The sequence below is a fragment of the Pagrus major genome, chromosome 17 (assembly GCF_040436345.1).
Source record: "Pagrus major chromosome 17, Pma_NU_1.0".
NCBI lineage: Eukaryota > Metazoa > Chordata > Actinopteri > Spariformes > Sparidae > Pagrus > Pagrus major.
Window position 1 is genome coordinate 28,436,340 of NC_133231.1, and position 27,919 is coordinate 28,464,258.

Sequence of the window (27,919 nt, forward strand, 5' to 3'; positions counted from 1 at the left end):
CCCCTTTATGGCTACTGACATATCTGCAGAATCTCTTCAGTCCACAGAGGATGACAACCAGGCTGCGGCTGTAGTCAGCTGCTATCAATAAAATGAAACCGAATGACAACATCTACGAGAACATGAAGGAAGAGAAGAGAATAAAACACAATCATGAAGCCCATTTGACCCCTTTAATAACTTTACGAACTTTGGAGTCTAAAATGTTGAATTGTGGGTTTAGAGTGCAGATCTATTGTGGTCCTTTAGTGACATCTACTGGTGTTAAAATGCTGGTGGACGTCTTATGAAAGTAAGGCAGTAAGTTGTGGTTAAATTTAATTTGTGGCCTTTTTGGTACGATCTGTTCAGCCTTCACTTTGTCACTGTTGTTTGTATGCAGAGCTGCTTGTATTTAATGTTCTTTATTTGTTGTGTTTTCATGAACAAAGTGTGTTAATAGGAATGTGTGTGAGGCAGTGATTCCTGAGGTATTACTGTGTCTCAAATTCAATTTGTGCACTGTGAGGTTTTAATTATGAAACAGGCCACTATGCCACAACGAGTGTCTTAGTTACGACTTAGTGACTCAAATCTCTGAGGTGCTTACTTTGTTGGTCTTTTCAGGGAGAAGAAGAAGAAGATGAACAGAAGAAGAAGAAGAAGAAGAGGAAGACGAAGAAGAGGAAGAGGAAGAGGAAGAGAAAATAAGAAGTAGTAGAAGAAGAAGATGAACAGAAGAAGAGGAAGAGAAGAAGAAGAAAATAATAAGAGGGAGAAGAGAAGAACAAGATAAGAAGAAGAAGAGGAAGAGGAAGAGAAAATAAGAAGAGAAGAGAAGACAAGAAGAAGGAGGAGTAGAAGAAGAAGGAGAAGAGAAGACAAGAAGAAGAAGACCTGAAGAAGAAGAAGAAGAAGAAGAAGAAAGAGAAGAAGAGAAGACAAGAAGAAGAAGAAAGAGTGTGTTGCATAGACATATATACATATATAGACAAGTATATATGTATACGTATATACGTATATATGTATATAATACGTATACATGTATATGTATATATGTATATATGTATATATGTATATATGTTTACATGTATATATGTATATATGTATATATGTCTATGTATATATGTATATATATATGTATATATGTCTATGTATATATGTTTACATGTATATATGTATATAATACGTATACATGTATATGTATATATGTATATGTATATATGTATACATGTATATGTATATATGTATACATGTATATGTATATATGTATATGTATACATGTATATGTATATATGTATATATGTATAGATGTATATGTATATGTATATATGTATATATGTATATATATATGTATATATGTATATATATGTATACATGTCTATGTATACATGTATATGTATATATGTATATGTATTTATGTCTTTGGTGTGTGGTACCCGCCACCCGTCGTTTCCATGGTGACCGTCAGAAGCTCTTTGTAGTAGCGCCTGACCTCCGGCAGGGGGCGGAGCCTCATCAGATTTCTCCGGGTGTCTGGAGCGAGGAGCCAGTGAAGGCATCACTCAGGTAGTAAAGGGGCAGATCCGAGGACCAGATACCAGCAACTGTGGGGCTGCTGAGCTCACACGCACCCTCGGGTTTTTCCACGGCTCCCCGCTGCCGAACGTCGGCTCTTCCTGGGAAAAACCATGGTGGCTAAAAACAGAAAACAGACCGGGAAGAGTCCAGCGACCCAGACTGACCGCGACAAGAGCCCGCTTGTTTCGCCCCCCGGCAAAAGTACCGTTCGGCGACCGGGCAGGGAGAGCAAAGCCTTCAACAGCTCCCATTCAAACGGGCTCTCGGGCATCGGACACAAGCTCGGGCTAACTCCCTCCGCGGTCGCGAAGCTGGGAATCACTCTTCTGCTCGGTAAGTTGGGAGCGTTAGCCTGCTAGCTTCTCCCCTAGCTAGCGGCTGCTAACGATACGCACACCAGTAGCATTAGCGGGTCCGCTAAATTAAGTTATCTCCGCCGCTGATCAGTTAGCTAGCGTTAGCTCACCTTAATGCTAGCTCACCAGTGTTAGCTACCTATTGTTGCTAATCGTCCAAATCGCATCAAACTGTCTGTGTTTTTCTCTGCTTGCGTGACATGTAAGTTCCTCACGTGTGAACAGTTTTTTTGGGGGGGGGAAACTTAAAGCTACTATTTGTTGTGTTTTTTTCTTCAAAAATGCACCACCCATATTATTTATCCAACTCTCCACCCATCACAGTTAAACTGGCTCTGTGTTTGCGGTGTGTTTTCTGGACGTCACTGCAGTTTGTCAAGCATAAAGTTGGATTTGTTGTAGCAGCACTTTTTCTCTTCTGTCCACAGCTGCTCTGACAGGGTATCTCCACTGGTACGTGTCTCTGTCAGCATGTTATTACTCAGACATCACTGCTGTGTTTACTTGTTGATGCAGCTCTTGGCTCACATATCTCTCCCTTCTGTGATCAGGCATCATCTCACACAGCTGTTTGAGAATGACAGACACTTCTCTCACCTGTCTAATCTGGAGAAGGAAATGGCTTTTCGGACAGAGATGGTAAATACTCTACTTTTTCATTAGGGATGCACTAATAACACTGTTTTGAAGCTGATGCCACTATTTCCTCGTGTCTCCTCGAGCTTGATATTCATGTTTGAGGTGCAGTTCAAAACAGGTGAAGCTTAAGGCTTGTTTTCAAAGGAAGATCATAAAACTGTCAGTCTCACTTTCATTTTCATTTTCATTCATACATTTATTATCTCATTCTTTTTTTTGTAGTTTGTTGCAGTAACATTTAAGGGAGGGGAAAAAAAATCCCCAAACTCAGAGCCCAAAGTGACGTCTTCAAATGTCTTGTTTTGTACAGCCAACAGTCAGAGATTCAATTTACAATCATACAAAATGGAGAGAAGCCTGTTTTTTTTTCATTGTCATTTTTGCCTGATAAACGACTCAGAAGAGTAATCAGTTATCAAAATGTGCCAAATTTTGCTATGGTTTTCTAATGCATCTGGGTGAGAGAGTAAGAGTAATGCCCCTTTTACACTGGACAGAAAACCCTCTTTCACCCGCTAACATCTGGCTTTTGTCTTGAACGTGGATGGATACAATCTGCATTAACTCCTGGGTCAAATGACTCTGTAGTGGTCACGGGTGTTTATCGGCTCCAGCTCTGATTGGCTCTGATGAAAACACAACATTTGGGTGGATACACCAAAGTAAAAGCCTTTTCATCCGTCAGTCAGTGCAGAGTTTCAAAGAGAGACTGAGTTAAATGATATTTAAGAAGTGACTACCGTCAGTGGCTTCTGCACTCATTCGCTGCCAGAGATTAAAAAGGAACACACTTTCTCACTCCTTAGCAACTTCTGTTATCAGTTATCTGCAAACCTTTTAAAACAAGTTTAATGTCCCCTGGATGTAGTCTGATGAGGTATATGATCTACTGCTTTCTACTGTTCCCTGTTTTACTGGCACTTTCCTGATGACAAATGTGACACAAGGGGGGAAACAAACAAAGGCAAACTTGTCCCCTGGCGATGGGAAAGGAGTCACTCGCCTGTTTTTAAAAAACCTGCATGTGCATGCTAATTTAGTTGTAAAAGTGGTGAGCGAGAGAGAGACACAATGTCACCACAGCAGCTTGGTTAAGTCACAGGAAGTCGAAAGCGTTTACTGTGTTCACTGTGGTTACACTTTTCTTCACTCCACGCAGACAGTGATTGCGTCAATATTTGTGATGCGACACTCTGAAAACAACTCAGCCAAGTATGTACAGTATCAGTTGTATTTAAGAACAGTGAAGCAGAAGATTGTCCTAGAAATCAACTTGGGTATAAACAAGCAATATGGGGACAGCTGCTTGGGCTTAAGGAAGTAACGACAGGCGCTTTTCAATAACTCACTGATGATCGAGTAATTCAGACAATGATGGTCAGATTAATGGTGATGAAACTAACTGTGATTTGCAGCCCTCATCGCCACATTAGCCTTCTGTTCAACGCTCAGCCATGAAAAACGACGTGATGTCACTGCTCCAGTATAGGTGAATAAATATCAAGCAGTGCAATCACAAACTGAAGAGTCTGTGTGAGCGATGCTGCAGTTTGTACTCTGGTATTATGTTATTGTACAAAACAAACAAGGTGATGGCACAGCGGTATGATAATGACTTTGACATTTCCAAACGCTCTGCATCTGTGTTTCTGTTTGACAACTGAGCGAATTTGCAAGGCAAAGTAGAACAAAGATAAACTCTGACCAAAGCGTTGTACAGTTCAAAACAAGAAATGCAGCCTTGAATGTGTCAGTTTCTTCCAGGCTTCAGTTGAAACCAGTGAGGAAGATAGAGCGAATATTCTCGAGGTAGAAGTGTTATGAGACTGTATCTTAACTCCAGTGACTCAGTATCATCTGCACATTCGGAGGAAATCATATTTCTTCTCGCAGTATTGGACTTGCTCTTCAAAACTGACATTTGTTATTCTAACAATATGCGAACTGTAGTCGCCTCTCTTATTTCTGCGGTGTCTGTTTTCAGTCATTTTTTTGTCATTGTTACTGCAAAAGCAGCTGCACAAGCGCGAAATCCACAAATGTGTAATTTAATGTAGCATATGGTTACTCATCCCCATCAGTATAACCGAGTGAAAGTTGCAGATATTTATCATGCAGCTCTGTCTTCATGCCCTCTGAAGGTGACAATGTAATCGTGTGCAAACAGAATATTTTTCTTCCCTCGCCCCCTGCTGCGTGCTGCCAAATGGGCTGTGAGCCGTTACCATCTGCTGAGAGTGTATAACTCGTCTGTGTTTCTTCTGTCTGAGTTGTATGTTGTAGAGTTATATTTGGTGTCAGTCTGCCGTCTCCTTCTATCTGTTTCACTCCGTTCGCTCTCTGTCTGAGGCTGTATTCAGACCAAATCAGGCGTTGCAGCGATTAACGCAGCGTTGTGCGAGTTACATGGCCCATTTGTGTGAACGCATCCACTGCGGTAGAAAAGTCTAAAAGGTACAATAGTGTTCATTTTTGCAAGTTTCTGGCGCTATTTTACTGCGTTTTTTCTCTCATTTTTTTGTGTTATTTCAGGATGATTGGTGGTTCGGTTTCTTCTCCTAGATCCTGCTGCCAGAGCAGTTTAATACCGTAACAATTACCACTTACAGTATAGCTGATATATATTTATTAAAGTGTGAAGCTGTGTGGCATCCCTGTGGCAGCCTAAACTTGTAATGCATGTTATCAATAATGTTGAGGAGCCTGTATGATCAACGAAGGTGCCAGCCTGAGTTGATCTACATGAACAATCAAAGTGCTACTGGCCTGATTCATCCCCACCACTCGTGGGGCACAGACTGTCAAAGTCACTTTCAGGTGCTCAACCTGTAAGTCACATCATTCAGTCACTGTCATCTTTGTATTTTAAGCATCTCTATGTGTGAATTATGACAATCTTAATATCATAACTCATCCTCACCTCACCTTACTGCCAAAATCTAAACTGCTTACGAATCACTGAGTCATGGCTTACCCCCGATGACCTCTTCACTCTCACTGAAGCTACTCCCTCAGGCTGCTCTTACTCTCATCAACCAACGTTTCATGCATTAGTTGTCATTTCATCTTTAAAATCTTTGGCTTTTGTGATAGATGGCTTCCTGGCAGCCAGTCTTAGGTGTCGTCAGTATTGTTTTTTTCAGTGAATTTTCTGGTCTCCTTCCCCACATTGCTCCGAAATCCAACAATGTTCTCATTCTCTGAGATTTCCACACCCACATTTGCCATCCCTCCGAAGTCATGACCTGTGATTTTATACATTTGCTTGAGTCTTCTGGTCTCCAGCCATCTGTGATTGGCTCAACCCAGTGCACCATCTAATGTGAGCACAAAGAACTTGTCTCTCAGCTACATTTGACTGTGTTGCACCGTTCAAATATAAAACATGTAAGTTCTTGACCTCACTGGGGCTTAATAATAATACTACTAGAGAATAAAGGAGAGTTTGCAGAAAGGCAGAGTGAAGGTGGAAGCGGGATATATTGCAGATCTCATTTCAAATTATGAAGGATCTCTTGGTTAAATACCAGCTGGCTGCAAACATGCCAGGTCTCAATATTGCCTGATGTTATTGCCCAGAACTGCCACAACCCGCAGACACTTTTTAGTGTTTTAAACTCTGTCACCGGTATTTTGTGTGGGTTCCCCTGTGGTCTGCACCCCTGCAGCTTAAACAACTACCTGCTGTGAATGAATGGAAGAGATTACAGACTGACTGGTCCCTTTTTCTTTGTCTTTTTTGGTCGTCCTCTCCCTGCCACTCTGCCCCGACGTTTCCCTCTCTAACTACTGTCCTATTTTGAGTTTTTCTGCATGAATTATTTCACTAAGTGTATGCATCTTCTTCTGGTTCCAGGGTTTGTACTATTCCTACTACAAGACCATTATCGAGGCTCCCTCTTTCCTGGCTGGCCTCCACATGGTCATGAATGATCGGCTGACAGAGTACCCCCTGGTCATTAACACACTGAAGAGATTCAATCTTTATCCAGAGGTAATATGATGTTCATATGATTTGCAGTATGGCAGCTTTACCCATCTCAGTGTTTGCGCATTATACATTGTTTGTTGCTTTTGTCAGACTTCATAATAGTCAAAAAACAGAATTATATTCCTATCACAAGTTCCTATCACAGGACACATCAGAGCTCTAGAAATCATTTTTGTATTCCTGCAGTAGATAAAAGATTTATCTCTTGCAAACAGAGAATAAAAGATCTGCTGTGTGTCTGTGAGTTCTTCAGCTTTGCAGGAATAAATAACATAATTTTATTATAAGGTCTGAAGTGTGACGTGTAGCAGTCAAAGCATCTGGACACATTGTTTTAGGCTTTTCACTGCTCAGTTAATTTGTGGAATATCATGGAATTAGTACCTTCATATTATAAGATGAGATCTAAATTTAGTCTAAATCTGGCTTCTCACACTCATTAGCTGTTTTTATTTCCTGCATTCTCGAAAGCTAGTTCAGTTGTATGAGGCACTGTACTGTTTATCCGTTCACACAAAACAATGCAGGAAGGATCAACATTTTTCTGGTCAGGGGAGCTCAGTCTCATACTTACAAAAAAGTAATGAAATTCTGCAGTCTGAATCCTGTTTGTCTGTCCTCCGAAGAGATAACGGAACAGAAAGGCCGTTCAAACATGTTTAAATAGGCTTTGTGCTGATTCTGTCTGTTTCTGCTCCCCAGGTGGTCCTGGCCAGCTGGTACCGCATTTACACAGGCGTGATGGGCTACTTCGGTATTCCCACAAAGATGTGCTGGTCCATTAACAGAGGAGAGGGACTCACTCCTGTGGACAGCTGTGAAGGTACAGACTGTCGCCTCGGAGCTCCACTGTTTTCTGCAAATACGCCCATTTGTGAACACACTCCTACACAGGCAGAAGGTTGAATGACTACATTATACAGGCAGATAGTTTCACTGTAGTGACCTAGAGCTACGCTAACGTTTAAAATACTCCCACCGTCTCATGCTGAATTGACTGAGTGACTCATTTTCTCACAGACTTTGATGATTTTCCTCCCGCGTGGACGGATGTCAAAATAGCCTCATGGGGAGTTGGCAGTCAAAAGAAATAGCATACATTTCACAGAGGGAAAACAGTCCTGATTCAGATTTTTTCACCTTTAGCTGAAACACTAATAAAACAAATTGCTTTTGCTCAACAGATAACTGATGAAATAGGGTTTTCACGTCCAATTCTCAGGTATATTTTACACATACAGATCAAAAAGAGTATAACATGAGAATAAGCTTATTAATCAGCACTGCAGTTTAGGATTATTTTTGATTAATCTTTCAAATACCTTTGTGTATTAATCTAATCTTTCTTTCTGTCAAACATTGTGAAAACTCAAAAGTTTTCAAAAACCAAAGATGAGGTGCTTAAGTTGCGAGTTTTGTCAGACGAATAGTGCAAAATTCACATGTGAATTCAAAAACAAGCAGCCAGTTAGCTTAGCTAAGGATTAGAATATTTCCAAAATGTTGAATTATTTCTTCAACAAATGACTTTACTCTCATAAAAGGGAAAGCAAAGCAGCCAAGCATCACATTTGAGAAATTAGGCAATGTGTTCATTTCTGTAAAAAGTCTTGAAAATATAAATGGTTGCTGATTAGTTTTCGAATAGTTGATTACTCACTTTAGCACTGCCCAAAGAAGAAAAAAATCGGAGGTAATATTAACAAAGCAATTCTCCCAAAATCATGTCAGGCATCTCAAGCAGAGGTATGACGGTAAGGATTTCAACTGCAGCAAAACACATAGGTGAAACAGCGGTTACAGCACAGCAAAGGAAACATGATTATCATCACTGTGCCCTGAGGGAAAGAAAAATGCTTTTAACCTATTACACACAAATGGATATCTGAGATTTGTTTGCAGGAACATTTCCACGAAGGCTAAATCTGCTGACAGTAAACAAGCAAAAACCGTTGTCAGCTTTCCTTTGTGGAGCCGTAATCTGTGTGTTTCTGTCAGTCTCATTAGAGAAGCGAGGCACCCCAGGGTCGATGTACACAGGCTGTTTTCACAGTGTTTACATAAACCTGACGCAAGCTGCCTTGCATAACTGCTTACAGAAAGTGGGAGCATTTGCTGTAATTGTCAGCGAGCACATTATTTTTGTGCGTCGCAGAATGACACATTAGAGATAGAGAGCGTGGAGTCTATATTAAATTTTCACTCTGAGCTGCTGTTCGAACAAGATCCTCTTTCTGTTTGTCCTGTGTTTTACCATCACGTCGCAGTGATGAAACAGCTCTTAGTAATTTCAACAACGCTTCCAAGTGCCTTGTTGTTATTGCAGCCTGGTCAATCTGCTCTGTGTACCTGCTGCAAGTACAAAGTCTCTTTGTCAAAATTAGTCACATCATTATTCAGTGTAACACGTTTAATTTAGGTTTAACACATAAGCTGGTCAAAAGAATGTGTTATCTAAATGTTCCCCACGTCTCCTTATGCAACACACTCTCTTACTAATTTCAGTCCAGTTGTGGTGTCATACAGAGCTGAAATTTCTGTAGATCTTTATCGACTTCCCACGCAAACAGACATTTTGGCTTTTTTTCTGCCCTGCCCTGCAAAAACAACCTCGAGTCTGATCCGAACTGATATTGCTGACTCCCCTGTCTGAGTTTTTCACGGCCGATACTGATACTACAATTACAATTAATAGTAATCAAGGAGAAAGGAGCTGTTCCTCAGTCTGCTGGTCTGGCATTTGTGGGTTCTGTATCTCCTTTTTGAGGGCAGCAGAGAGACCAGGCTGTTGTGAGGGAGAGGGTGGGGCCATTGATGACCTTCAGGGACTTCCCGAAGCACTTCTAATTATACAGTTACTGCAGCCTGAGCAGCTCAGACCCAGTGATGTGATGTGATGTGCGGACCACCCTCTTCAGCGCCTTAAGGGTCCTTGCCTGTACAGCCGCTGTACCAGGCAATAAAGCTGCCTGTCAACAGGCTCTTTACAGTGCCCCCGGTAGAAGCTGTGGGTGGGACAATGAGACAGACCAAAGAGTGGTGACTACAGACAGGAGAGGGATGCTGCATCAGAGCCAAAATAGCACATTTTTAATTTACTTTATCTGAAATTGAATAAAAGAAAAGGTCAGGCTGATATTTCTCAGGATGTTATACCTTTTATTGAAAGCAGACAGTAGAGAAGTAGCAGGAAATGAGGGAAAGGGAGTATATGGTTTGTGTTTAAAACCAGTAGTTTAGATTTTATCCTCCACTTTTATCCCCTTTTGTTTCGCAACGTAAAATCTCTAGTTTCACATGTACTAAAGTCTCTATCATAGCCAACAGCCTCTGTTGGCCATAAACTGCCTATTTGTCTGCTTGGCAGGGCACAACACACAAAGAGAATTAATTGCCAACTATTTACATAATAAATTAATCATTTCAGTCGCTTTCCAAGAAAAACATTCGCTGGTTCCAGCTTCTTATATGTGAGGATTTTCTGCTTGTCTTTGTCAATTATGATAGTAAATGAAGAATCTGTGGGTTTTGGACTGTTGGGTGAACATAAGAAGCAGTTTGAAGATGTCACTTTGGGCTCTGGGAAATTGTCACAAGCATCTTTTTGACATTTTATTGACCAGTGATTAAACGTAGTAAACAATAGTTTAAGCCGTACTTCAATGGCCAAAAGTGTATAAGACAGCAGACAAGTTAAGTCACTTCAGTAGTGGGAGTTCAACAGTAACCATAAAAAGAAAAGTTATTCAAATTATGCTATATTGTGTTTATAAACATACCAAATGTAGTTGCCAAGTGTTAATGTGCACTATTGTACCACATTACATTACATGTTTATTAGTTGTATATGACTTAGATGTCAAACAAAACAAGCAGGTTGCAGAATCCCCAAACACTGAGCAAAAATATAATTTTATAACATTTGTAAAAAGGAGGCACATTATGTAAAAAAAAAAAAAAAGGGACATGTTATGACACATTTACCTCACATAGTATATATTGTTAAGGAAGTATGAAATCACAAATGGGATTACATGGCTGAAAATAAAAACAGGTCACAGAAAGCCTGCAGCAGGGGATTAAAGTATGTTGCATCCTCATTAGGAGAACAGAGCAGGATGACTTCTATCACCTTGGTCGAGAGCTCTTGCAGATATCCTACCTGTACCTGTGCTAACTCCTAGACTGTTACAAAAGCTGAATTAGGGCACAGGTGTGTTCAGACTTACCATTTCCTCTCTTCTGTACTCCCTAATCAGGTCACAGTCCGAATGTGAAACACACTGTAGGCAGTATGAAGGAGTTTACCACTAATACTGGGCATGTGTGAGCTGTGTTGCTATGGATACACATACTATATGCCTACTGTTTGGGTGATTGTCTGTTTGAAAGCACTGCAAACCGACCAAACTTCACACACAGACACACAGACAAACAAAAAACACACAAGTATCCACTGCCTTAAAACCAGATCAGATACAGCGTCTTTCCTCAGGCTATGAAACTCATCAATTCATCCTCAGCACTCATTACTCAGTCACAAAACAATTTTAATTTTCAGAATTAGACCCGGTGACGGCAATAAGAATAACTAAGGAGAAAAAGGCGATCTTTTTGCAGATGGTTTGCCATGTAGGTCATAAAGAGGCATGAGTTTTAAATTGAGACTGTCTCAAAACAAGTTCAGTGTTCCTTCTAGTACGTTGTAAATGATGAATCAATTATGATCAAAATGGCTGTCAAGTAATTCCTCTGTTCATCGGTGACTAATGAGCACCAGTATTTTACGTTTCCTCAGCGCTCGCCTCCATTAGTAACACTGTAGGCTCAGCATCTTCTCTGTTGTGTGCTGTGTTGTTGTGGATGCTAGGGATGGGCGACCCGGCGTATTTCTACGTGACCTGTGTGTTCCTGCTGAACGGCGCCATGATGAGTCTGTTCTTTATTTACGGTGCCTACCTGAGGTAAGTCCACTCTTGCCTGGGGCTTTTTCCTGTCATGCTCAGACGGGCATCAGAGAAGAGAGGATGAACTTTTTATGGCCCATTTCATCCCTCAGCAGTTAGCTGTCAGGGCCTAGAACGAAAAACAGCTTTATGGTTTCTCTTCTGCCAAATGTGGATGTGAAGCACCAGATTGAGGATGACCTTTCTAAATCGGTTGTATGCTCACTGACTCTCTAAACGTGCGTCCCCCACTTCTTTCCATTGTTCCTGTGCAGTGGCAGTCGACTGGGCGGCATTGTTACCACAATGTGTTTTTTCTTCAATCACGGCGAGGTGAGTGCACCGCCCTTATGATCAGTGTCAGAGGAGTTAGACGTTTGTTGCTTCGTACTATAAGTCTCTTTAGGTATAAGCTTCTGAAATGTGTAAAACTTAAAAAGAAAAAGCTCTCAGAAAAGCAGAGTATGGTTAAAAGGGGACCCATTTCAGCCCTCAAAGGAGCTTAGAGTTGCTTTTGGCTGGCATTCAAAGCTTAGTCCCTCCACCCACCTCTTTTTCTCCTCCTTTTCAGTTTCCTTCAGAACAAATAAGAAGTCTCTATTTTTCCAGATCAATACGGCAACATTTCAGTCTCACGCTCATACACACACATATACACACACACAGGTGCTCTCCACTTCCCAGCATTTTCTTTCCCATGAGTGCAGTGATATTGTATTTGTGTGTGGGTGTTTTTGGGAGGAAGCAGTGGGCTGGTAATATGGCTGCTTGTTCTGAGGTGACAAACATGTGTGAGATTGTAGTGTTAAGTGTGTTATTATGTATAAATAGTGGTGTGGGATTTTATCAAGCGGTAGAGACAGGTTCCCCTTTTACAAACAGAGAGCGTGGCAGCCAGGGAAATGAAAACCAGGGATGTCCCAATTCTTTTGGCCACGATCCCAGTCCTTTAATACCAAACATCTGTCGATACAGGGTCGAGTCCAATACTCTTATTTCTTAAAAGACACTGCTGGTCAGTGGACACTCAAACTACAAGAGATCAGACAGACGATACTTAATTCTGAAACGTATTTTTGTGCTAAATGTAAGTTTAACTGGGAGAAATCATCAGTGTTTCTGAACGACATGCGATGCGTTAAATCATTTATCCAGAAAAGGCTCATCAATCTGTTGGAGTTAAACCAACAGAAAGTCCACTTGTGACTGTGCAGAGGTGTCGGTGACTGTGCAGAGTGTTGGTTCTTCCCTCAGAAATGACTTTTGGCCGAGCACAGACACCAGAGAGTACACAAACCTGACGAGCCAAATTTAATCATCCTGTCATCAAGTTACTCATGGACTGATCCGCAATCAGCCAAAACTGATATGATTTGCCACTGCTGCTGTTGGTTATTTTAACTCAGCGTCAGTGGCAGCTAAAAATGAAAAACCGCTGCCTGAATGTTTTCTACACTTGTCTTTGCTAACAAAAAAGAGAGCCAGAATAAAATTCACATTTGAATTTTCAATCAAACTTTCACTGACATGATGTGAGAGCATTGCAGGACCTGACTGTCGTCAGCCTTTGCAACACTAGCAGGCTCAGATGGAAGAAACACAGAAGGTTTTTTTTAGCCGATTTAGATTTGTGGGATCTTCTTGGGACTTCACTCTAGAAATCTGAGTAGTTTGTTGTAGTATGTTAAGTATAAACATTATCAGCATTTAGATATACTGCATCTTGCTGGCAAGCAATAAAATAAAGCTTTTAACAAAAACGTCTCTTATGGAAGAATGATGCCCTGAGACATGTCACGTGAAGTTCCCTCACCTGCAGTATTTAAGTATTGACATAGACATTTGCCAGGTGTCGCATACTAAATGTCTGCAGTTATGTACACAAGCAATGTTTGACTTGTATGTATAAATACAGCATTTAATGTGTGTGTGTGTTTGTTTTCGTGTATCAGAGTACTCGTGTGATGTGGACTCCACCCCTGAGGGAGAGCTTTGCCTACCCATTCCTAGTCCTGCAGATGCTCCTTCTTACCTACATCCTCAGGTAAACTCATTATCAGCCTCCCTGTCTTAAAACCACATTGAACACCTGCAGCTTTTAACGGTGCGTCAGTTTGGTTTTCTCTCCCCTGAATTTCTCAAGTTTTTGTTGGAAGAAAAACATTAAAAAAAAACTGTGGAAAAGCATCTGATTTTCATCTCATTTTAACACCCTGTGGAATATGTGAAGTGAACAGAAGTAACACATGATCAAAAAGCTGTTTCCTTCTGACGATACAGGCTACAGACTAACAGTTTGTCCTGCGTGTTATATTCTCTGCTGAAGCAAAGCTAGCGTCTGTTGTCTGCCGAATTGTGCACTGACGCAGGCAGCCTGGTGAGCTAATGTACTTGTCACACAGACTAGAAATCTTCTCATTGCACATCAACTAGCGGACGCCACCTTGTGTTGTGTGAGTGCAGCCAGTATACTGTGACTTCTTCTCCCAGCAGCTTTAAAAGGAGAATGAACTCCGTGTCGTATTTCTGAGGCTGGCTGGGTACATAACCCGCTCTTTGTAGTACACTCGGAGCGAAATTGAATGTGTGTGCTTGTGTGTGCTTGTGTGTGTGTGTGTGTCTCTTCTCAGCCGTCTTAATGCATCTTCCCTTATCTTCTCTACACCCACACTCTCTCACCACTCTATTTCTTTTTTTCCCCCCTCTTCCTCCGTCTCTCTTCTCTCCCCAGGACACGGAACCCGAGCAGGACAGCCATGGTCGCCCTAGGCGTCTCCAATTTGTGCTTCATGCTGCCTTGGCAGTTCGCCCAGTTTGTGCTGCTCACTCAGGTAAATAGAGAGCAAGAGAAACACTGAGAAAGAATTGGGACGAGAGTAGAAGGGGCCAGAGAGATTAGGGAGGAAATAAAGACTCGGAGAGAAAAGGAGGATTCTGGCAAGGAAGGTGCGAGACTGAGAGAAGGGACGGAGATACTGAAATTACAAAAGTACCTAATTTATTCATGAATCTCTCATTACATGCAGTATGAAATATGCATATAAAATCCTCTGAATATTTGAGTGGAATAGTTGAGACTGTGAGAAGAATAGATTGTTTCAGTGACAGGGGAGTTGGGAGTGTAGGCTGGTTGTTTGAACCAGGACTACAGAACAAACAGGTCACTGCTGCCAGCTTCTGTGCACACGAACAGTTTAGCCCACGCTGTCGGCTGCCCCCTCAGGCCACCGCTGCTTTCTGTACAGGGATTTTAACATGAAACCAGTGTTTTAACAACTATAATTCCTTTGTTTTATATTTTTAAGCTGCTAATTGAACCTGTTCGCTTCACCCACTGTATGAGTAACTCAACCTGAGGCCAAATAATGCGTATCCACCTGCACTGCTCGCTCTTCAGTGTGGATACATATACTGAATACAGTCAAGGTCTTAAAAGTTGACATTATTACATGAAAGTATTTGCTATTATTAATCTCTATAATATTATAATACAGCCTATCCTTATTGATATTACATACATGTACATGCCTCTAGAGTGTGCCAGCAGAATAATTATGATAATGAATAATAAATAATTGATAAAAAGACATCTAAATTCTCTGATTAAGCCAGCAATAGACACATTTCATGCTTTAACTTACCATTATAAACTTAATGTTGATTGCACAGTGCGATGGCTATGGAATAACAGCACCATAAGTGTTTTTACAATGCAGTTTCTGTCTCCTGGGACAGAAATCTCCTGGGAAAATGAGACCTGACTGGCGATCCAGTTGTCTATTTCCACATAAGATTCATCATTTAGACTCAGAATGAGGAAAATTAATGATTAACTGGTAAATTTGATGTTGTTTAGTTTTTATTTTTACTCTGAGCTGTGAAATGCGTCATTTAAATGCAAATGCAATGAGTCAAGTTACTGTGTAATGGATTTTTTAATGATATCTTGGGGGTTGCAATTAATGTATTTGTCAGATGGCAATAATGGAGAGATAACAGGAAATGATGAGTAGAAAAAACTGGGGACTTTCCTCCAGCCGGCCTGCTTAGTTACAGACCCTAACGCAATGTGACAATGATGACAACTTTGTCTACTGGATATGCACTATAAATGTTGCCGGCCGGTTCTACCTCCTCAGTTGTTCGAAAAGCTGCTGACAGTGGCCAGCAATGCAAGACATACTCCAAAAACTAAGGCCACAGACATTAGTTTTACTGTTTTTTAGCATATTCTGTTTCTAACCAGTCATCTGATTAATACAAACAGCTTTCTATTGAGATCAATAAAGTATTCTGTCTATATGTCTATCTGTGTGGGTCAATGTTTTAAGCCCACACAGGTTTAAATTTCCTGAAAGTGTAGGATGATAAAAAACAGTTGGACATTAACATCTTCTGCTTCTATCAGAAATGCATCTTATTGTTTGGCAGCCTCAACTTTCAGGTCCTAACAAGAAATTATTTGGTATTTCAGAGCAGAAAACATGGATGAACTCTCTTGTTAGGTGTGGATGTGACAAACTGGCCTCCTAGTTATCTGGCCCCTAAACTCCAGATGTTAAGTGTCAATGTTTTCTATTTTTTTGTTCTTTTTTCAGGTGGCGTCTCTGTTTGCCTCTTACATCCTGGGATACCTCGGCGCCTCCAAGATGCAGTCCATCCTGGTCACTCACATGGTACAGTAGACAACCTTTTTTAAAATCCTACATCAGTTAATCACCAGTGTTTCTGTTTCCTAACAGTGGCATCACTCAGTAGCTTCATGTATCACAAAATGAAGTTTAGTTTTCAGTGTGTGTGTGTGAGTCATATGTTGTTGCCCAGCATAAGCGAAAGTCTCCAGCTTCTGTCCTCTGAGCTGTAATGTGCTCTGCCTCGGTCCTCCTTATCTCGCTCGGCTTCTCGGCCGGAGGAATTTCATGATCCGCGAGGACAACACCAGCAGGGACAGGGATGACTTTTTTTTTTTTTTTTGCAATGATGATGCTACCGAGTGCACACGAATGCCTTTTCAGCATGAAAGAGGGAGGATATGTGGGCAACTTGGTTCACCCTGCCAAGGACAAAAGTATATCTGTGTTGATGTGAGAATGTGTAAAGATGTTTGTGTTGGGGTGTGTGTGTTATTCTGGCCGGTCGTCCCTCTCCTCCACATTCTTTCTCCCTAATCCCCTCAGCATGCCAGGCTGTTAGCCAGGGACTGTGTGCTTTGCTGATAAGGAGAAGGCCCTTTGTGGTGAGATGGTGGAGATTTGTGTCAGAAGAAGGCATATGGCTCTGCATAATTTAGTGAGCCTGGCAACGATGACTTTGGCTTTGTGTGAGAAAAGAAATCCAGGCACACAACCAGGCGTGTGTGTCCTGTATGACCTACAGTGTTGTTAATGAGCCCGAGCAGTGTCACTTCTTACAGGGCAAACAAACTGTAGGACTACAACGAACAGACACTTTCAGTATCAATTCCTCTGTCAATTATTTCTATGATTGAATGTTTCTTCTTTAAAACACCACATCCACACATCCAAAACTGCAAAATTCAATGTACAATGATACAAAGTAAGGATACACCAATCCACTTTTGTCAGTTATGATCCCATTCCAGTACCGGAATTTGGATTTCTGCCGACACCGAGCACAGATCCAATACCAGTGTTTAATTAATGAGCTGCATGCCTCGCTGTGTGGAAGAGACTGGGGTCATTCTTTTATGTGCAACATCAGTCATAACTTCAACTGGCAATAGACAGGTTTTTTGGTTTAATGTCAGATTATGAAGTAAATGTTGTTTTCACAATGTAATATTGAGCAACATAACAGTAAAAAATGTAATATTCTACTGTTATTTGTAACACTGTAGTACAAGGCACATATCTTTACATCTGTATTTCTAGTAGTATTTCATCATGTATTATAGTTTTTATGCACATATTTTTTACAGTCATTTTTATATCTTAGTACCTTAAATATTTAATTCTTCCTAACTCTTACTTGTTTTTAATTTCCTCCATTTACATCTTCTTATAATCTGTCTATAGTGTGATATTTCTATTCTAGAAGAAGCAACTGTAACGTACCCAATTTCCCCCTCAGGGATCAATAATAAATGGCTACAGAATAATGACACCACTGGCATCTTGATTGGTTCCCTATAAACATTCCCCTCAAATGCTTTCACAATGCAATTCTGTCTGCCAGCGGGCAGAAAATCTCCACGAAAATGAAGGCTGACTGTTGATCCAATCAGGCTGTCAGCCCGGCACCATTTCTATCTGCTTTCACGTCTCCATAATAGACTAACTGCATGAACAAAACTCATGTACATGTACTACAAACATGCATTTTCCAATTGGTTGAGGTTCCCCACTGGCAATTAGGGCTGCAGCTAACGATTACTTTCTTTATCAATTGATCTGCCAAAGATTTTCACGATTAATGGTAAAATCTGTAAAATGACAAAAGAATTGTGTGAAAATGCTAATCACAATTTCCCAGAGCCCAATTTGCCATCTTCAGATTGCTTCTTTGTCCAACCAATAGTCTAAAACCCAAAGACATTTCCTGCCATAAATGAGAAAGAAAAGCAGAAAATCCTCCCATTTAAGAAGCTGGAACCAGCAAGTGTTTGACATTTTTGTTTGAAAAATGACTGAAAGAATTAATTGATTATCAAAATAGTTGGTAATTTATTTTTATTTCTAATCTACCAATCGATTATTTGAAAACAAAATGTGCAGCTCTTCTGTCACCTGTTGTGCTAGAAGTGCCTGTGGTTGGGATCGCTGCCTGACTGTCTACATAATGCAGAGTGGTGCATTATTTCCCTCTTCACTGTGGGATTAAGCAGCGAGAGTTCATTCAATAGGATTATATTGTGCCTGCGGCTGTGTATTCAAAGTTTATTGCATTAGTTTAAATCTCTGGAGTGTTTTCAACAACTCTGTCACACAGAAGGACTTATTATCGACTTTTAATACAATCTACTCCAGACCACCCGCCTACTCCTGAGAGAGGAGATGTTATTTGTGCAGGCTGCAGTGAATATGGAGCTGAGTGTTTTTTTTTATGACCACTGGAAACCCACAGAAGTTGGCTTTGCCTCTGAGCTCACTGCCAAACTCGCATGTTTGGCATTATTTCTAATTACACTGACAGATCATGCACATCAAGCCACTGGAAAACACTTAACTGTAGCTTGATGTGCCGCACTGCACAGTCCACAGCCGTGTGAACACCACAGGATTGTGATGAATGACACCTCTCTCTCCTTCCTGTTCTCCTCCTGCAGATCACACTCGGCGTCTGCTTCATCCTGATGTTTGGCAACTCCATGCTGCTCACGTCCTTCTACGCCTCCTCACTCGTCTCCATCTGGGTGAGTTGGACCTTGGAGCCAGAGTGCTGTGTGTGCAGTCATTTAATGCTCTGAGATTTATTGGGTCAGTCAAGATAAGTTCAGTTTGATCAATGGATCCAGCTGGTCTGAAATAACAAATACATTTGTCAGAGTAAATGTAGAGTAAATGGAATCGCAAAGGGAAATGGACTGAAAATACAAAACCATGGTTGAGACGATATATATGTTTGTGTTTTATCATGTTGTGTGGATTTTGAACTCTGTTTCGGTCATTTTTCTTTAGGTAATCATTGCATTGAGGCATCGATTTGCGCAAGTCTTCAGACCTGGAATTGTCATCTGGGTATGTGGAATGTATTTGTCATTGTTGTGTTTACAGGGTATTCATACTTTTGCCACTTTATTATCGCAAAAATGAAATTCACGATTCAATTTCACTTTGTTTTTCATCACTGACAGCTCTGCCATTGTCTGACTATCGCATCTGGATTAGTAAAGATCAACAGATCATTGGTTTTATTCCCTGACAACTTTAATTTCAAATTTCAAATTTCAAATTCTTCTTTTAAAAGAGAGAGGTGTTAAACAACAACAGCTTCACTTTATCCTGGTGGCTTTCTGTAGGTTAGGATTAGGCAAGTTTAAATGATGTTCAGCAAAAATTAAGAGCCCAGAGGAAACCCTCTTCCCAAGCAAACCAATAACGGATCTCTGAAAAAGAAAATAAACCCATCATCTCCGACGCTATAGGAGTTATAACACGGGGAGAATCGTTGATCCTGCTTTTCGATTTCGAAATTAAAAGCTGATTAAGATCAATTTTCGATTTAAAATCAAAATCATGACACCCTTACTATGTTCTCATATTAGAAACCAACATCTCAATATGAACACGCTGTCATCAGTTCATTTGCCAGCTGTCTCTTAGATGAAAAATAAAACTCAAGCTTAAAGAGGTCAAATAAAGGAACTGGCTGAATTTGTTTAGCCTCGGTGTCCAGTCGGCATCACAGCCTGCATAGCTCGCTCCCAACCCCACAGCACTTTGAGCTGAAATTACAGGTTCTGAGTTGTGTGTGTCTGCGCGTGTGTGTACTTGTCAGCCTTCCAGTGTGTATCTTTTCTCCCTCCTCAGGTCATGCAGGGGTTGGCTTGGGTCGGCTCTACAGTTTTGCTCAAATTCATGCTGTCCACAATCCTCTGTGCCTCAGATGATGTAAGATACTCTCACTGTACTTTGTGAAATTAAGGTAGCTGGAAAAACTGTTAAAATTCAGATTGAATTACAGAAATACTCCTGATATGGTAATAACAATATGGATCACGTGGAAAGAGACAGGAACTTGGAATTGTATGTTACATTTCATAGTTAAAAGTGAAACTTATCTACCGAGGTTTAGACAGGCTTAATACATTTTGCGAATTTTGAAATACATAATGTTTGTATAATTTCTTTCTTTTCCAGGCTCACATCAGCGGACTGATCAAGTCGAAGTTCACGAGCTACAAGGACTTCCACACTCTGATGTACACGTGTGCTGCTGAATTTGACTTCATTGAGTTAGAGGTAAGTTCTGTTTTGACCAAAATCTGCCTCTCCGATCAGAGTTAGTGTTCATCATCTTTGTGAGTTTGTGTTGAGTTGTTCACTGCAGTTTCATTGGGTTTGGTGTGAAAATCTCGCCAAACATTTGTTTTCAAAATGTCCCTCAATCGCCTGTTTATTTGTTTAATTGGCTCCTCATAAGCAGTGACCAGGGTAGCCACTGTTCTTCACGGTCTCCCGGGGGCCTGTGGCGATATCGGACGTAACAAAAAAAAAGTTGCCTGCTGTTTTGTATCAAAGTGGCTGGGATTTTCTCACAGCAGGTCTCACAGCAGGTGAAGAGGGAAGCAGATCTGTGCTCTGAATTTCACAGAAAATAGAAACCAGACAGCAGAACTCAGCTTATTCTCGGCTGAGTTTTGTGCTAGACACCCTCCTGGTTTTGTGTTTACACGCTCAGAATATTCAATTTTTTTGTCCTTTTTCAAGAAAATACAATATTCCGACTTAGTTCTTAACATGACTAATGAAAATGTATATTCCATTAATATTTCTGTTAACATGCATCCATGAATATTCATTAACGGACAGTCTCCCTCTTACGGCATTGCGATATTTGCGCATATGATTCTCCTCCTGACCACATTCATGGGCTTTGCTTTTGTGCATGTGTCTCTCTGCTCCAGTAAACTGTAGACAGACAATCAGATGGTCTTAAACTGCTTTTTTCAATCCAAAGAATGTTCAAAAAACTCGAATAATATCAGCATACCCCTCGTCTTCAGGCTTTAAGGCCTAATTTATAAAATCGAAACAGAATCATGCTGTTTACATGACCTGTATCAAATTCTTCATATTATATTATATCTGTCATATTCTGAATAGTAGTGGGATGTTATTGTGCATGTTAACGCAGTCTTATATTAAATATAGAAAGCTCTGACTCTCTCATTTCTTACCTCATCTCACTGTGTATCTCTGTGTCTCTCTCCCTCAGACTCCTCTACGTTACCTTAAAACGTTGCTGCTGCCCATCAACATGCTGGTGGTTGCTCTCATCGCTGGCAGGGTAAGTCCTCTGTACTTTGGAGATGGACAACCTTTTGGTTTGGTTTCAAAGCAGAAGAAAAAATCTGACCAGAATAAACCAAGCATGTTAATTATAAAGAAGTCTGGCTGCAAAGCATGAAGACGACATCAAAGAGAGCAAAGATCTGTGTGTGGTTAAATCTCAGTCGGTAGGTTCATTAGCTGCTGGGTCTGAGATCCGCTTCCTACCTTTTTTTGAGAGCGTTCAGCCGCATTTCACATCTCCCATTGTACAGCCCGATTCCAAAAAAAATTTGATGAGCGTAAATTAGAGCGGTAAGCAACGATGAAGTCAGATGAACTGGGGTTGTGCTTCACTGTATTATCACCACCGACTGTAAAAAAACAGAAGGGGTTCGAATCCATGAGCACCTGACTCAGTAACACATTCAGTAATTAATCTACATACATACGTAAAGAAAAACTCTCGAAAAAGACAAGTAACACATCTCGTTATAAATAGAATGGAATGAAAACCTCAGAAGAGAAAAATGCAGCACAGATTAACAATAATATATTAAACCGTCTTGTGCTTTTTCAAAATGTTTGGTAAATGAGCAGTCCTCTGTGTAACGTGCAGTAGATGCAGTTGTACAGATGTGTCAGAGAGTGAACAATACAGCAGCAGTCAGACATGAAGTTCCAGTTCACTTCAGAGCCTTTACACGCGGCTGACAGCAGCAGGAAGACGAACTCTGTCTCTCTGCCACATGTGTGAGTCTACTGCGGTGTAGAACGGGTTCAATAAAGGAAGAGACTTCAGGTGAAACTGTGAGTTTCTGATAGTTACAGTTGTCGTATTTTTTTCTGCATTGGAAAGGTAGTTGACATTTACACATGTACATTTAAGCTTTGCGAAAAGCAGAACAGGGACATTTATTTCTGTTTCCTGCAACATGAAATATCATAGGGGGGGAAACATCAGAGAAAATAACTATTTAAGGAACTGCTCTTTATGTAGTCTAATCTCATAATGCCTTGCCCACGCTAAGCTAAGAATACATGAGTCGATTTGACAAAGCATGGTATGTACAAGCTGAGCAAGCTGTTAAGATGATCTTCTCATGCAGTGCACTGTGTGTTGGGAATATGACATTTGCAGGAATATAACCATTTGTCCTTTTCAGACGGTCCAGGATATAGTCCGGTTCCTGAGGGATGGAGGGAAGACTGACAATGTTGATGAAGCTGCAGGGTGAGCGTCCTGAGGCCTCCTCCCTGGCCTTGTTGCTGATATTACTTTATATACTCTGTAGTATAGTTCATTTAATCAATGACAACATATTCATCGATTTTAACAGTAAAAATGCAAGTACATCGACACACGAGCCTCTGGATTGATCTAAATATACTATGAACCAGTCGATGGCCCAATCCTGCAGTTAATATCCGTTGACTGAAGCATTACTGCTAATTCTACATAGCGTCTCTGTCTCGTTTAAGGTTAAAGGTCAAGGCGAGACTCCTGCGTTGATGCAAGACCTTTGCATTACTTAACAAGAGCCACGATAGCATACTGCTGCTTGCAAAGGTAAAACCAGAACATGCCCGACAATGCTGACACGGTTTACAGTGCACCATCCGTTCTTTAATCTAAAGTTTGGAAGACATTTGAATTTTATAGAGAGAGAGAAGAAAAATTGGGCAAAAGTCTGGCCTTTTCTAAGGCCTGTAAAACAGCGCTTAAAAAAATGTCAAGAAATGTATCAGATTGCATTGTATTGCATCGAAGTCCCGTATTAAAAATGAACCGTCCCCGAGCTGCATCGAAGCCCATGTATCTAGATGCATATCAGACTAATTATATGGCAAGAGATGCTCACCCCTGGATTTCTTCATATTTCAAGCGATTGCACTTCAGTCTGTCCCAGGTGGACAGCTGAGTTTATATATTTCTGTCTGTTCTGTGTTGCAGGTCAGAAAATGCCGGCAAAGGAGAGGTGAGAAAAAGTACTTTTCACATCCTTTATGTTATTCAGTACGTGCACAAGCATTATGTTGGTAACACCTCAGTGTCAATCTTTTTAAAGGGTCGCTCCATTTTTCTAAACCTGTTAAATTTGATTAGATTCCTCCAGTGCTCAGTTACCACGTCCCTAAGTGATTTTCATCCCTTTTCTCATTACTAAGAAATGAAAGGCAGCTTCTCCTTCTGCTCTGAAATCACACTGTGCTGCCTTTTGTCAGCTTTCTCCCAGCTGCTTCGTGTCATTTTCTGTAATATCCTTCCCGGGGCTGGAAACCGCTCAGATGCTCATCCACCAGCCACATTGTGTGGAAGTTTCCAGAGTTTCTCAGATAATTACTTTAATGTTTCTGTATGGTTCAGTGAGTAGCACGGCGGAGACCCACGGCCGTTCTCAGTCCTCACAGGGACATGTGTGTTACAAGATCAAAGCATCATGAAAAATGTCATTATACAGACGTTCCAGCTAATGATTAGTTTGAATTGGAGGGGAGCTCCCTCTAAAGAGATCATAACTTCACTGAAAGAAGGGCTTTTATTATCAATCAAAAGTGTCACTTGAACATATTTTCATGCCCAACGCCCTATTATCTACAACCCTGAGTCCAAAAAACGTTGGGACACTCTGTAAAACATAAATAAAAGTGGATTGGGTTTGGTCTGACTTTGCTGTTTGTCTGTGTTGAACTTTCCCGACTGGTCATTGGATTGGTCTCAGTTCCTGGACATGATCTTGCTTGTTTGATTGCGGCTGCACCTTCCTGTAAGTTTTGCTTATCAGACTGTGTAAACTTGTCACTCTACAGCTGGTGTACCACAGTCTGCAGCTGGTGGCGTTTACCGTCCTGGCCGTCCTCATCATGCGCCTGAAGCTCTTCCTGACGCCACACATGTGCATCATGGCGTCGCTCGTCTGCTCTAAACAGGTCCGTCTCTCCCCACAAGTAAAGGGAGCGATTCAAAAACGACAGTATATTCCTCATTGTCATCAGTGTTTCTTCTCCACTTATGTATATTGAGCATTACTGAAGAGGATCTTTTCGATCACCCATCCTGTCCTTTAATGATGCCCTTTCTCTCTCTATGTCAGTTGTTTAGCTGGATCGGGGAGAAGTCTAAACACCAGATTGTGGTGTTTGCACTCATGGCGATCATGGCTATACAGGGGGTGGCCAACCTTCAGGCCCAGTGGGCGATCATTGGAGAGTTCAGCAACCTGCCGCAGGAGGAGCTGCTGGACTGGATCCAGGAAAACACCCTTCCCGGTGGGTTAAGGCGCTGACGTTTCTGTTCAGAGGAACATTATGTGTGAAACAGTGTATCGCAGGTTAATGTGACAAGACGAGTTACAGTAAATACTACTGTAAATTTACTGAAGTACTAAAAATAATCAGCTGATGGAAATAGAGAACTCTGTATTTTCCATGGCTGTAGTATAAAGCTTTAATACAAACTACATTACTATGTAGAATTAAGATGTTTATTGTTTTGTGTGTGATTGATGCAGACTCTGTGTTTGCTGGGGCCATGCCCACCATGGCCAGCGTGAAGCTCTCCACAGGTCGGCCCATCGTCAACCACCCCCACTATGAAGACGCGGGTCTGAGGTCAGTGGAAACCATGGCAACACAGCTGCTCTTGTGCTCAGATCGGAGCTGCACAGAGAAACAATTTGTTCAACTAAGCATCCATGTTTGGCTAGAGACAGTTTCCAGTCCTGTTCAGAGTGCTGTATCCTGGGCAATACACATAGTGTAATGTAAAGGTAATGTTGTGGATGGTTTAAAGACGTTGTGTGTTTGTACAACTCGGCAAGCTAACAGGAGGATCACACACGCTGACACAGGTGTGGAGAGAGTATCTTGGAAAGAAGCTTTTGACAGCTGCATCTCATGTGAAATTTGTGTAAAATCTATATGACGATATTTAAATCTTGTCTCTTTTTCCGACGTGTATCATTTCTTCTTTTCACAGCTAAAGGATACAACACACAACAGAATGTGTCATGTTAAACATCCAGGCAACACATTTTTTATTTAATCCCTTAAATTGATGTAGGTTGATCAGAAGTTGCTATATTTATTAATTATTAAAAAACTATTTCCAGAACAGCCCGGACTAGTTTTACATAAACTTGAATGAATAAAATTCAAATTTTCTTTCATCATGAGTACGGATATTGACACATTTTACTCTGTAGTAGCAGTATTAAACTCGTGACTTGTGACGACTGATTAAAATCTGACTGAAGTCAACTTTATTCTTTGTAACAGTGCTGTATTTTGTTCCTCGCAGGGAGAGAACCAAGCTGGTGTACTCCATGTACAGCCGCATGTCTGGAGAAACGGTAAAGAGGAATCTGATGAAGCTGGGAGTGGATTTCTTCGTCTTAGAGGATTCTTGGTGCACCAGACGAACCAGGTACCTCTACGTCATTAGTGCCCTCTTTCTTTACATATTTTTCACATTTTGATTGAGGGCATTTATCTGATGTTTTAATCCTGAGAGAATTACAAAGGGACAACTAGACAATTCTGATTTAACAACTGTAAAAACAATTTTATTCAATTTTTCTTTCCCCACCTTTTTTTTCTCCCCCGTCTCTTTGCCCAGGCCTGGGTGCAGCATGCCAGAGATCTGGGACATTGAAGACCCCCAAAATGTCGGTAAAGTCCCCCTCTGCACCCACATGGCCAGGAACTCGCGACCTCACTTCACCACAGTCTTTTCCAATGACATTTACAAAGTTCTCAAAGTCCCCAAAGCGACCAAAGATCTCAGATAACATCACGGGACGGACTTTTTCTCAACACCCGACTCGTTTTCTTTCCACCACTTCTTTTTTTATACGTTTTTGGTCGGTCACTGCCGTTGCTGCTTTTTACTTGTTACTTCCTCAAACCCCCCACAGTTCCACTTTTTTGCAGTGCTCTGACTCCCTGAGCGGTGGCTATTAATAGGTTGGATGAAACATTTTTGCTAAGAGTCTCTCCACTCTTGGTGCCCTCACAGTTTTCAGTATTTGACTTCAAGAATCTACCTGTCCCCCACTTTTTTGCCAATCATCCTTTTTGCTGCATCCTCCAGCGATGTTTTTACTACGCTTTAGTTGGTGCCCAAGTGAACGCCAGAAGGCCTCGTAGCTCTTCATTCAGTTTTTTGAATTAGTTCTGTTACACAGAATCTTTGTTTTAGGAAGCGCTGTCCTCACAGAGATGCTGTTCAAACGTCAGTGTTGTTTTTCTACTGTAAAGAATTCATTTTCTTTGACTTGCGCTGAAGAAGTAATTTTTGTCTGGCGGGACCAATCGATGATGTCCACATACTGTGAAGCAATACCCTTTGCAAACTTGACAAAAGCTGACTTCTTCTATTGTTATGCACAGTGTTGATCTCTGAAAAGACTTTTCAGTAATACACTACTTTTTATAATTTATTTGTGTGAGTATTTTTATGCAGACTTCAAGGTGTTATAACTTTTTCTTTAGAAGCGAAAAGTATTTTAAGAGTCTTCGGAATTGCAGGGAAAATTCTGTTCTTGTGTTTGAAAGCTTTTAAAACTTTTTTTTTTTTGCCTTCACTCAAGAGGATTTTTAGCAAAATTTCACACAGGAGAAAGTTTTTGTTCTTTATTCAGTTATAAACTGGCGGAAAGAGATTTTTTATGGCAAAACACAGTAAACGAAACAACTAGATTTCCCCTAAACGTGCCCTGTAAAAACGTTTTTGTAAAACAATTGTTTTGTAAAATACCAATGTACAGTACAGCCTTTAAAAGGTACTTCTCTGTTTCCTGGTTGATTGTTTATTGCCAAAGTAAATCTTGTTATTAAAGCTGCGTATTTGAGGTGCTGTAGCACATGAAAGACGTGTTTTTAGTGATTGAGAACCGTCAGTTTGTGAGTTCTGTAACAGCCAATCTAAACTATTTGTAGCAGTGGATTTCATGTAAATGGTAGCAGTCGGTTACGTCTTGGAGCCTCAATAATGACTGTTTGACATTTTACTTAATTATTCGCTCGTTTGATGAAAGTTAGATGAGAAGATGGATACCACTCTCATGTTAGGGAGGCTATCCTGGCAACATTAAATGGGCAATTTGTAAGAACTAGCCAAAATTGTACAGCTACAGTGTTGACGTTATGTCAAAGATGTCTTCGTACTGTGTTGTAGAGGTGTCTACTGAAGTTAGCATGCAAATAAGCTAGCACTGGACTGTCCTGTCTCCTAGTACAGCTTTGTACCTCAAGAGGCCTTTAGTTTTAGCTGGGAGGACTACTAGTCTAATAAGTAAACAAAATAAACTCGAGAAAATGTCAAGAAATTAAATTTAACACCTGATTTTTACAGACGAGTAATTGCCTCATTAACTCATTGTAAAACACACTTCAATAAACAATTAAACAATCAACTCTAGTTTGGTTGAAATAGACCCTCAACTCATAGAGTAAGATGTGAAAAAATTCCAGCTC

General features: G+C 40.8%; 1 protein-coding gene across 1 annotated transcript; it reads left to right on the forward strand.

Moving 5' to 3' along the window:
* The first annotated feature begins 1,539 nt into the window (after positions 1–1,539).
* Positions 1,540–26,883, forward strand: dpy19l1l (dpy-19-like 1, like (H. sapiens)). Its single transcript, XM_073484930.1, has 22 exons — positions 1,540–1,893; positions 2,345–2,369; positions 2,468–2,555; positions 6,412–6,549; positions 7,249–7,369; positions 11,417–11,510; positions 11,768–11,825; positions 13,445–13,536; positions 14,224–14,323; positions 16,091–16,168; positions 18,778–18,864; positions 19,130–19,189; positions 19,982–20,062; positions 20,312–20,413; positions 21,390–21,461; positions 22,609–22,676; positions 23,397–23,421; positions 24,254–24,373; positions 24,538–24,712; positions 24,955–25,054; positions 25,743–25,868; positions 26,061–26,883. Exons 1-22 carry the CDS (start codon positions 1,671–1,673, stop codon positions 26,230–26,232), a joined length of 2,205 nt encoding a protein of 734 aa, XP_073341031.1. The 5' UTR covers positions 1,540–1,670; the 3' UTR covers positions 26,233–26,883.
* The last annotated feature ends 1,036 nt before the right edge of the window (positions 26,884–27,919 follow it).